This window comes from Macrobrachium nipponense, chromosome 24, assembly GCF_015104395.2.
Source record: "Macrobrachium nipponense isolate FS-2020 chromosome 24, ASM1510439v2, whole genome shotgun sequence".
Classification (NCBI taxonomy): Eukaryota; Metazoa; Arthropoda; class Malacostraca; order Decapoda; family Palaemonidae; genus Macrobrachium; species Macrobrachium nipponense.
The window spans coordinates 6,051,145-6,064,126 of record NC_061091.1 but is presented as its reverse complement, the minus strand read 5'-3'; the positions used below and the strand labels follow the sequence as shown (position 1 = coordinate 6,064,126).

General features: G+C 37.0%; 1 protein-coding gene across 1 annotated transcript in view; it reads right to left on the bottom strand.

The window, feature by feature from the left end:
- Positions 1-3,197: 3,197 nt before the first annotated feature.
- The window catches only part of LOC135205397 (polymerase delta-interacting protein 2-like), a 59,876-nt gene continuing 50,091 nt past the window's right edge, over positions 3,198-12,982 (bottom strand). Inside the window, exons 4-7 of the mRNA XM_064235893.1 lie at positions 10,181-10,358; positions 8,338-8,501; positions 7,685-7,890; positions 3,198-6,896 (exon numbers count right to left, since the gene is read on the bottom strand). Coding sequence (XP_064091963.1) covers positions 6,785-6,896; positions 7,685-7,890; positions 8,338-8,501; positions 10,181-10,358 — 660 coding nt within the window. The 3' untranslated portion in view covers positions 3,198-6,784. The remainder of the gene's footprint in view (positions 6,897-7,684; positions 7,891-8,337; positions 8,502-10,180; positions 10,359-12,982) is intronic.

Sequence of the window (12,982 nt, the reverse complement as noted above, 5' to 3'; positions counted from 1 at the left end):
TCACTTCAGTTAGTGATCATCCATAGCTGTGCTTCAGCCTTTTGGATTCTAAATTCCTAATTCATTAATTTCTTCCTTGGTGTCCCTCATCTGTTGCTTCATCACTTTACTTTTGGCTCTTCCACTGTTTTTTGTGGTGTCTGCTCCTATTGTGTTGATTTTTGACGGACAGGTTTTCTTCCTTTGGAGGAAGTTTTCTTGATTGAATTGGCAATCTAGGACCTGAAGATTATTAAAGATAAAAAGACAAAATTCTTTTTAGGACGGAATTTCTAGCAAACTCTCGTCTCTAATGCCTTTTCTATTAAATTCTTAAGTCTGACAAAATTTGTTTGATGTGACGTCAGAAGCGGGAAAAGTCAGAACCTCATCCGCTTTTTCTCCGCTTCTGACGTCACACCTTTCTACTCTTATTTACCTTTCAGCACTGGATGACCTCATAGTTCCCAGTGCTTGGCCTTTGGCCAAAGTTCTATATTCCAGAACACTTACAAAAGGCACTCAAGCTGTCAGCCAGGTTTCTGCACAGAACAGAACCTTTTCTCCAATGAAGAACAAGAAAAAATAAATTTTTAAGAAGCTCTTTACATAACTAACAACTCTGAGGTTTTGATGTAAGGGGGATTTTCTCAAGTACTTAATTGGAGTCCGGTGAAAAATAGCATGTTTTTTTGTGGCAATATGAGATAGCCAATGGGGAAAGAGGTAGGCAGATCCTAATCCAGATTCCCCAACACTAGATGATACTGTAACACTAGTTCTCTCTCCCTCATAAATACTTTTCTTTGGAAAAGTCTGAGTTAAGTCAGAGATCCAGCCAAAAAGATGTTTGAAAGGCAGAGATAGCAAGACACTGTGAGACATTTTTAGGGTGAGCTGAAAGCTATGATTTTCTCTCCGCCAATGAATAGGTTAGTCAACAGGCTAACAAATCCCACTGAAGCGAAATTAGTCCGTGTCTTCTGGAGAGTGGTATCTGTCCTGTCTTTAAAGAGGTTAGGGAAGGAGACTGCACAATCTGCTGCAGGTAAGAGAACTCTATGACCGAAGTTGTTCTCCAAAATGGCGCACAAGCTGTCACCAAGGGACCAACAGACATGTCTTGAGGGCCATCCATAACTCCATAGATGAGACTATAAGCTGGCAAACTGCCAAGTTTTGCCTTTATCAGATTATTATGCTAATGAGTGAACACCACCTCTTGTAAATATTTTATAAGGCACCAGTTATGCACACTGACCTACTTTGGAAGACCCAAGCAAGCTTCATGCAAGATGAGAAAAAGATGTTGAATTTAGAGATATTTCTGAAGCCGTTACCTATTATAACTTACTCAGAAACAGACACCTGGGAATTGAAGCGCCTCGGTGATGTGGTCGGTTTGATCTTTGGCCTGCCACCTCAGTGGCTGAGAGTTCAATTCTCGGGCATTCCATTGAGGGGCCAGAGATGTGTTTCTGGCGATAGAAATTCACTCTCAACGTGGTTCGGAAGTCACGTAAAGCCTTTAGTTATAATGCTGAATAACCACTGATTCCATGCAACATAAAAACACCATAGAAACAAAAAAACCTGGAATCGAGTATTGATTTTTAGCTTTCCACTTGAAGAGAACTTCCACAAGACGTAGAGGGAATTAGATGTTTCTCTTAAGAGAATGCTCTGGGAAAGCAGGCGCTACCACCACAAACAATTCTTCCCACAAGAAAAGCAAAGGACAGGTGACATGGGACATTCACTTTAGGTTAAATTTTCTCAAGATAATCAAAAGATGAAAATTCCTCACCATTATCAGTGGAGGAAGATGTCAACAGAAGGAACACAACCCTAGAAGGCCTGTCCACATGAGCGGGCCTGATTGGCATGCTCCGGGTTTGATGGGCAAATTCTGGCGGGCTTACCCGTGAAATTTGTCCGCAAAATAAAAAAAAAAATTCTTGGGGGCGGCTTACCGTGAATTTTGTCCACACTGGTGAGGCGATGGAGAGGTGGGCGTGCCCAACGATGCCAGTAGTGTGTTCAGTGCATTACGATAAACGTGGTGCCTACCGCAAAGAAGGAGATATTGTACAGCATGATAATTGCTTTGTGTGTGATGAAAAAGAAGAGAATATGGTGGAAAAAATGGCTCGGTAAAAGAAATTTATACGGTTAACATACTTCTGCCAGGGCTGAAGCTCAAGCAATCAGGCAATTTGATGGTTTGCCCATCAAGTGTGCCCATTAGAGGGGAGGTCCGCCGATCAGGCCCGATCGTGTGGACATACCTTTACACACTAAAAGCCTTGTTTCTTGAGTAGGGGGACTTCACCTTTGGGAACACAAGATGGCAGAAAAAAGGATCCATCATAATCGAACAACTTTGTGGGGTAAATCTCCTTTGACATGAGTGAAACTGCTCACCCTTCCTCTTCAGAAACCTCTCCCACTGAAGAGAAGCCCAGTCTACACATTCCTCACACGGGGAAGAAGACATTTTACCTTATGGGAACAAAACTTGTAGGATCTACATATGTAGCTGATGTGAAATGGCCACAAGGTCACCCCAGACCTACATTCATGTTGTGCCTGTTTATTCTTCATAAGAGGAAGAACTCTTAACACCACACAATACAAAATAAATAAAAAAATAAAAATCTTGTAGATCCCAGTGCTAGGCCATTGGCCTAAATTCTGTTTCCATTCCACTCCAATAAAAGCTAAGCTATGTTCATCCATGGGAAAGGTGACAACAGTAGCAATTCACACAACTTCACCAAAAGATCAAGTGGGAGTTATCATGCTGGGTACACTCCCATCCTCACTTAAAAGCATTAGTTCTATCCCTAAGGGAAGAAACAATTTTAATGAGTGTCCAAATTTCAACCAACAAATACTGCAACAAATCCATGAAAGAAATTATGCAATTTTCAACATTTTTCAGCATATCCAACAGTCAAGAACACTCATAAACGGCCCAACATGAGTTGTGAGATTAGAATATTAATTGTCAGTTTAACCTGTTCACTAGTTATTATAGGCTTCTTTCATCTTTAAAACTTAGAAGTGGCCTAACTAGGGATATTGCAACTGCAAATTGAACTTGAATGGAAATATTTGATATAAAAAGTTGGTACTTCTTTTTATATCAAATATTTTGTTTTATAAGTTGAATGAATACAACAAAAAAACAAGACCAACCCAAGGATGAACAAGACTTGACGGAATAATTTATTTTAAATTCCAAGATGAAGATTATATACAAGAATACTTTACATACGATTACCTTTTTAATACTACTTGTTTTCTTTTAGTAAAGATTTAATACAAGTTATGTACAATAAAGAAATACTTCTGACATGATAAGCCCAAATATCTCCTTGTAATTAGTGACTTGTGGAACATGAAAATTGGTATTGTTAAAAATATACATTAACAACCAAGGAATCAAGATTTCAAAAAGATTGAGGAAAGTTCTGGTTACTGCACTTTGCTAAAGCCTACCATCCAAGGAACATTCCTTATAACACAAGTTATCAGCAAGTGCTGTACAATACATATAAAGACTTAAAGCAATGTACCTCTAGAAGTGTACTTACATTTCTATGAGAGCACACAGGAACAACTTCTTTCCCCTTGACAAAAACCACTGTAGGAAATAAATTATAAGTTAAAGAAACCAAATACTGTAGTACAAGTTAACTACGTTGACAACAGCTATCACAGATACCAATATGCAGTACTTGTATCCCAACCTGTGAAGAACAATTGTTGAAAAAATAATGCTATTCACTCCCATTCAGATAATCTTGCAAGTCAGGATGCACCTACTGCAACATTAACAAAAAAAGTATACTACTGTACCAATATTCTTATATGAAAACTTAGAGCAACTCAAAATTAGTTTTTCAATTTGCCTACTACTCCAATTCATACCCATAGTAATAATATCTTTTCCCTGAAAAGAAATTTTATTCTTCATTTCCTGCTCAATTCTAATTATTAATTGTATTGCCAAGTCATTTCTCTTGCAAATGAAGCTCTTATCTACAGCCAAGCTTAGGTTACACTTACTTGCTTAACAAGTGCTTATTCGTACACATCCACTACAATGCTCAATTCTAAGAGTTAAAATCTTATTTTTAGCATACTTGGTGCAAATGATTTTAGTAACAAAAGTTGATTTGTATTTTCTGAAATCCCTTCAACAAACTGCATGATTCCACAACTGGTCCATTTAAGTATGTAACCATTACTTATAATGACACTTACATAATGTAACAGACATGTTACCACATACACCATTTCATTTCACCTCAAGACAATTTTATTTTTTCAGTGTACAAAAAATTCAACTTTCTGTTAACAAATGTGGAACACCAGCACTCCGAAGACAGGCCTTGCAGTGACAAGCCTACAGTTAACACTATCTCTTGTGTAAGTTCTTGACACTTGCAGGGTTTACTCAGCAGAATGACTGTATTTACTTTGGAACAACTAGTATATAATTAAATGCATACTAAACTAAGTTTGGTGTAAAAAGTGTGGCAGTTTCACTTTTTGGACTCAATGTGGAAGGGAGTAAAATAAAAGCAGTAACATAGTTATGAACTGTTGCTGTAATGTTGTGTAAAGAAAAAAATGTCTTAATCTTAAGTATTATTTTTCCTCTGAAACTCCATTATCCTATGGGATACTGCCACTTATCACATAGGAATTACACAAAATGTGTCAGAGCTGGTCATGAGTATAAGTTAAGTTTAGACAGAGCTAGTCATACTTAGAAATTTAGTCTTTAGACAAAGCTAGTCATACTTAGAAATTTAGTCTTATCATATGGACTACGTATGGACCTTTTCATGTTAACATCTGATGTTGCATACAATTGTCTTTTATAAACCATGATGTTTTACTGGAAATTTTTTTTGAAAAACCTCTTAAGATTAACATACTGGTGATGGTAACACGTTCATATGCTGTACAAGGAATTCTACAAGTGCAGAGACACTGCAAGTAGTTTTACTGTATGCAGAAAAATACCACATCAATTGTATTTGACCGTGAAAGAGCCAAGAAGGGATTTTAAAAGTAAATTTCAATCATTCAAGTTTTCCTTGGGTACAACTGGGTGGAAATTAATCACTGCAAGTGTCAATAGGTGCGCTGAACCAGGAACATAGCGTTCAAGAACTTACCACCTGGGGAATGTATGTGAACGGCACTGGACCCTAGCAGCAGCAGTGCTCGAAGAATTGGTAAATCTGGTAAATTTGTTCTCTGACTACTGAAAGAATACTAAAAAGATAATTGCCAATAAAGGTTCTGACAAAGTGGTAAATATATATGGTTCAGGCCATCTATATCAAGATGATAGTAACATAACAGACCAATAACTACCGTTAAACTATCAATGTCCAGTTCTAGGTAGTGTTAAATAAAAAATGGTTTCCCAGATTTGTGGGCCTTTGTCACTAGCTTCATGACTTTGCATTTAGTAAAAACTATGAAGCCCTAATGGTTTTACAATCTATAAAATGCAAAGGAAGTATGCACCTGACTATAAAGCAAGGCTTGAAAGCACACTATAACTCAACTTGCTTCCAATCTCTTCCACAAAAAGGCAGCACTGTTCTGTTAGTGTTAAAATTATTTTATTACCCCAAGGACTAATTTTTCCGTTGCAAAATAATGCTGTAAGAAAAAATGTTTGCCACAATTTCTCCAACTATTTAATCATTTTTTTTACATCTGTCCCTCTAACTGAGGTTTTAGAAATGAAACGGCATCTTTCAACTTCTAATTGCAATGGTTTAGGTCTTCAGCCGTGCACTTTTCATGACTTACTTCTTTCTCATCTTTTCTCATTGCATGCTAAAACCACCTTGGTCTATTTTCAAGCATCTGGACACCATATATCTCAATCATTTCTGCATTCTATATCCCCCCAAAATTCAAAATTTCCACTTTCTGGCCAATAACTCTACCTGCTATACATTATTAGGGGTGCTGAATATTTCATACCTGCTCACTAATAAGAAGGTTTCAATTACCAAAAATCCAATCATTTCAATTTGTAATCCACAATGACCCATCCCTCACCACTGGTCTCTTCCCTAGTTTCTCTTGTACATCTCTGACATCCAAAATCTTCCTCCATGTTTTGCTTCTCTGGTGACACGACTAACCTCACATCTATCCCACAACCACCATTGTAAGAAAGCTCACAGAGACTAGTCTCCATTAAATGCTATTTGCAGCATCCCTTCACCTCAGTTTCATTTCTTTCTTGATTTTCCTTTTCATTAATTTCTTTTACTTTCCCAAACCCAATTGTCCAACTTCTTGAACTTTACATTGTTCTTAATTTTACCCCCTCTCATTTAAGAACAATTCATTATGGTGGGCCCTTTGAAAGACTAGAACTTTTGACTTCATCACTGAACTAATTCATAAAAATTACATTAATTAATACAACCATACTTCTTGACAGAAATGGGGGGGGGGGAATCTTTACAATTTGCATTACTTCACATTGAGTCACCTGCAGCAATCCATAACTTATAGGAAGCTTCAATCCTCTGACCTGCACCTTCAAGATTGCATTTCATGCAGTTTTCCAAAAAAAGTCAAACAAGACTATTTTGTCTTTGAATATTTTGAGCACCTAGCATATAACAATTATACCACCAAAGGTAAATAAGAATGAAAGTTATCTACAAGTGTAACATGAAAATAAGAAAAACTCTAATTCATCCTCAACAGACAGTATTCAAACTAGATACTGTACTATTAGTAGTTTCCAGAGTTACATTATGCCTGTTGGCTGTGTAGTGTCCTCTTGTTTACTTTCTAAAGAAAATGGAGGGATCCGGCAATCGAATGTAAAGCCATCTTCTCTCTCCATACGAAATGTTCCCCTGAAAAGAAAGTGAATTATCACAAAAGTAACAAATACACTGCATAACAGCCTACTTCAACACAATTCATTTCCCATTAGCAAGTAAAATAGCTTTAAGGGCCTCAATCATTAATAAATATTTTTTTTGTAAGGTTTACACTATCTGAATCCATATGAACCAGCCTATATTGGAGTACAGCTAAAATGAAGCAATCAGCTTCTTGATTTATATTTACAGTTTGTTTCCAAACTGTTAACATCAGAAATTTGAGCTAAAACTGAAATATACATAACCCGGAGCCTGTTGAAATAATAAACACTGAACTTATGAGTTTTACTGTTGCTCCCACGCTCTTTGTTGTTTGTATATATTCTAATGTTTTTCAATTCATTAAAACCTTAATGGTTCCCATCAAGATGGAAAATGATTTCATGTGTTCTACACAGATCTCCATACAAAAGGTATCAGTTTTGCCAGAAAATGGAATTCATTACCTCCAAAACAAGCAAAAAAATTATAGACTACTGTACTGTCTAAAAAAAATTCTTGCCACTTTACTTTTGGGTTCCCTTTCTGAAAAAAATTGCAAATGCATCATGCTATGTAGCTTCCCCTACTGGCATGTCTTGTCATGCATTGACACTTATGGCTATCTAATCCAAATGAATTTATACAGTACTTTAGAATACACTAGTTTCATTGATAACCAACACTTATGTCACTCAGACATTTAGTAATGAAGTGTCTCTGAATAGGAGATTTACAGTGAAAATTGTTTATAAAAACTTATTAAAAAACACCCTTACCACATATGTCCAGAGGGAGCTTGCAATGAAACATGGGAGGAATACTGAAAAGCAGGTTGCTGTGATGATAGTACAGGTTCCTGACCAACAACACCTCTTCCTCTGACTGTTTCCAAAGTCCCAGAAAGACTAAAAATCCGCCAATGTCTTTCCCGTAACTGGACTGTTAATTCTCCTAAGTTTTCAAGACGTATACAGTAACGCCACTGGAACAGAAAATGGATTATCAGCAGAAATATAAGAACATTGAGATTTATGTTGCCCATGTCACAAAGATATAAGTATCTTTGGTAACCTTTCAAAGCAAGCATTTTCACTTAAATTTCTAAAAAAATACTGACAAGCAATATACTGGTAACATGAAACCACCATAAATACATAAAACTGATTTTTAATCTAATTAGCTACTCATAGGAGCTGGTGTGTACAGTACAGTGTAATCAACACTAAGGGCAGAACTATGACTCCTTCCAGTGTCTCTTCTAACTTCTTAATCTTCCTCCAATTTTCACCACTATGGGTCAAGAAGTGTGACCCAGTGGTTTTTCTGAACTACTGAATAATAGCAATATTTTATCAGTACAGAAATGAGCCATGTATTATGTAAACACTCTTAACATATTGATATGATAAATTTACCTCTATAAACCTACCCAATAAACATTAGTGCTTTGTGATTCTCTACATCCCATATAAAAGGGAATTACAGTGACCCTAATATTTTCTGTAGTCTCCTTATGGACATCAGACAATTCGAGCCACGGATGATTACGCTCTTGCCAAGCCTTTAGTGTTTCTCTGGGACCAAAAGGAGGATCTGAAAGAAAACAGGAACTGCCAATACTGACATATACCTAGAAATTCATAAACTTATGGTACCCTTTAATTCAGTTGCAGTATACAATAAATATTTCTGCATAAAAAGCCTTTTTATGCTGATTAAAAAAATATTTAATCGATGACTTTATAGCAAATACTTTTTTGGCCAAGTTATTTTATGGGGGAAAGGGCAAAATTTTCACATGTCGCGTAATTTCTATTCATTACTTCACCTACATAGTTAAATGTCTGACCATAAAAAGGTATGTACATTTTTTGTGAGTGTCATGTGGGTGCATTTATATCTAGGTAATTTACCTGGGTGTGTAGACAAAAAACAAAGAAGTTATCGTGATTATTTTTTTTTACATTTTTTTTGAGGGGAAATGTAATATTTTCTTGATTCTTGTAATTTCATACTCAATATTTCACCTACATAATAATAGTTATTTTGGGGGTATTTTTTATGCCTCTGTATAGAATAAGTAATCAGCTGGAAAATGAAACAACACCGAGTCTTCTACTATGCAAATTGCTGGACATACTATGAGTCTGTGAACAAATAAAGGTACCATAAACATTTTTTATGCTTACTGCTCGAGTCGTTGTCAGTGCCCACAGACGTAACTGTCATGACTGTCATAAGCAAAAGAGTTAAAACTTTTTTTGTCAAAATTCTGCCATATCATTACATGAATCTAGCCTACGATCAGAATCCCATTCATCTGTGATCTTTTATTACTTTTGGGAACTTTGTCATCTATAGTTTTTATTCTATGTATGAGTTGAAAGCAATATTTACAGGCAGAAAAACAAAGTTTAGTTCAGAGAGTCATGCCAATCAACTCTACCCTTCTTCAAAACTAGTGTGCAGTTAAAATCTGATCATTTCCTTTGTAGTAGTCATTAACAGTACATTAATTAAGAGATCAGATGAGAAATATAAAAAAAAGGAAAGAATAATAGATATCCAGTTTCTGTCTGAGTACCCTGAGCTCACTTGGAAGTTAAAGTTAGAACTGCACTGGTTGAAAAAAAAAAAGGCCATTTGCCATTACCCTGATTTTCCTTTTAACAAGAGAGTACCACAACTCCACTGAATTGCAGTCATCAGAAAGTGTGAGAGGGACTGATTACTATATACTAGAGCAGAGGTCGAGGGGTAGAGCATTCTCCTTGGTAGCACTTCTATCAAACACTTGATACTTTATAGTGGTCCTACTCTATTTTACACTTGTAGGTTGCATCTCTTAGCTCAAAAAAATGCTACAACTTAATTGTATGAAACTGAGAAAGCACAGAATCCCTCAATTATTTACAGTACAGTATTATAAAATCATAAAATAAAACAAGCTATTAAATGACTGAAACCAACATGAATTGGAGATAATACAAGAGGTAATACTGAGCCAAAGAGGAATTCCTTCTTTGGGCAATCTCATCTGCCAGGCCATTTAAATTTGATCTTTGTCTGCATGGTGCTTGTACTTTCTGAAGGTTACATAAAATCTATGAAACTCACACTCTTTTACTGTCAGTAAATGGATCAAACTTGTTCGCTGTAACAAAATTACCTAAAGTAACTTTTTGGAGTGTTCTACAAGAGAAACAGCCTACACTATTTACTAATCATAGAATTATCCCAGATGTGAACAAACCTTAGAAATACAAATCTACCTCTTTCTCCATGATACTGAAGGAACTTGTCAAAAAGGTCATGTCGAATTGGCTTTTTATCTCCAGCTATATATGGCATAACATCTTCATGAGCAATATAATCCAATCCAGGTACTGCATACAATGTTCTGCCATTGTCTTGATTTCCTAAAAATGTTACTGCTTCTGTCTGAGCTCTCTGAAATATTTACAGCAAAAGTATGATCATCCTAACATCAATCTAACTTCAACATAAAGTTGTAACAATTCTACTGTAAGAAACCCACAAGGTTACTGAATATAACTTCTTTACTTGTAAGTATTTACACAGTACTTTACTTTAAACTCTAGTTCTTTCAGGGAACAAGTGTAGCCGTTTTTCAAGAGATGTGAAAGTGATCAAACTGGGCCTTAACCCAGTTTGATCACTTTCACATCTCTCGAAAAAGGGCACAGTTAGGGCCTGAAAGTACTCATGTTTTAAGTAAAATACTATGTAAATACTTAATAAGTACACAAGTTATACTCAGTAACCTTGTGGGTTTCTTTTTCCATCCTCAGAAGAAAACTATTTTTTAGTTAGGTTTAATCCTACGATAAATTAACTACCTACTACTTTGTGTTTAAAGCTTACTAACAGAAGGTATCAAATTCCCATCTGAACATAGCTACTCTCCTTATGAGCTAAAAAGCCAAAGATACAAATCAAATTCAGCTCAATATAAAAAAAAAAATGTGAATTTGTTTACACTACTTCTAGACATTGCCTGGAAAAATCTGAAATATAGACTAAAACAAAGGGTAAATGAAAGCAAACATATACAGATTACCTACAATCAAATTGAAAAACACACTGTAAATAGTATAAGGGTAAAAGTCCCCTAACTTTAAATAAACCACATTAACTAATAACAGAGTAAATAACGAAAATAAAAGAAAACCATACAATACATGTTTACAGGAGGAAAAAATGCTGAAAAATGATATTGTTAAACTACAATAAAGTTTTGTACATACTTACCTGGCAGATATATACTTAGCTATAGTCTCCGACGTTCCCGACAGAATTTCAAATCTCGCGGCACACGCGACAGGTAGGTCAGGTGGTCTACCTTACCCGCCGCTGGGTGGCGGATGTACGAACCACTCCCGTAAGCTTGTCAGATTTTTCTCTTCCACCTGTCTCCTGAGTGGGAGGATGGCGGGTGGGCCATTAATCGTATATATCTGCCAGGTAAGTATGTACAAAACTTTATTGTAGTTTAACAATATCATTTTTGTACATGAACTTCCCTGACAGATATATACTTAGCTGATTGGCACCCTTGGTGGAGGGTAAGAGACAGCTCAATAATACAGGTAAGACGGGAAACAACTAATGTTGTAGGATATAAAAACCTTGGTTCTCACCTTTTCAGGATGAAGACTTCATAGATACTATCTCTGAGTCTGCATTGCCTGGAGAGCTACAGCTAGGACGTGACCTGATGCTGAAAGACTCTCGGATCTACCACTGGGATATGTGATCCCCTATTGTGGTAGAATCCAAGTCGGATGCTGTTAGAGGGACCTTGTCCGCTTACCTAACAGATCCTTACCACTACCTCTGCAAGGAGCCAAAACCCACCAGACCACCTAACCAAAATACAAAGGGTTAATATTACGACAAAAAAGAGGTGCCTCCTGCAACCTCTTTCAGCAACCAAAAACAACAATATAAAATATAGGGCATATAAAAAATTTACACAGGATAAGTTCAGCTCCCTGCCCCAGCACCGAATCCGCCGATACGAAAGGACCCAAGGCGAAGCATTTATCATATGTGATTTTTACATCACGTAGGTAGTGGTTTGCGAAAACCGATTGGCATCTCCAAAAAGTCGCCTCCATCAAGTTCCGCACAGACATATTTTTTCTGAATGCAAGCGAAGTTGCGATGGCTCTCACCTCGTGAGCTTTCACTTTCAGTAGTCTAAAATGATCTTCCTTACAGGCAACATGTCCTCTGTAATAAGGCTTCTCAGAAAAAAGGAAAGAGCATTCTTCGACATGGGCCGAGTGGGGTCCTTTACGGAGCACCAAAGCACATCTTGATTAGCCTTAAGTTGTTCCTTCCTCTTAAGGAAATACTTCATAATTCTCATAGGGCAAAGAGTTCTTTCAGGCTCTTCCCCTACTAGAAAAGATAAACTACGAACTTCAAAGCTCCTGGGCCAAGGGCGTGATGGGTTTTTCATTCTTTGCCAGGAAACTTGGAAGAAATGAACACACCATAGAATCTTCCTTAAACCCTACATTGCCCTCAATAGCTTGGAGCTCACTCACTCTCTTAGCTGTAGCTAGGGCCAAAAGGAAGATAGCCTTCTTCGTCAAATCCTTGAAAGAGGCTAAGCCAGGAGGTTCGAATCTAGACGATCCAAGGAATTGTAGGACTACGTCTAGATTCCAGTTCGGTACTACATGAGGACGCTTAATGGTTTCAAATGATCTAATAAGATCATGCAGGTCCTTATCATCGGATATATTTAAGCCTCTATGCCGAAATACCGCCGCCAACATACTGCGGTATCCCTTAATAGTTGACACAACCAGATGACATTCTTCTTTGAGGAAAATAAGGAAATCCGCAATTTGGGTCACAGAGGTACTGGAAGAGGAAATGTTCTTCCTCTTGCACCAACGTCTGAAGACATCCCACTTTGACTGGTATACACGCAAGGTGGAAGGTCTCCTCGCTCTTGCGATTGCTTTAGCAGCTGTTGCTGAAAAGCCTTTCGCTCTGACCAAACTTTGGACAGTCTGAAACCAGTCAGACTGAGAGCG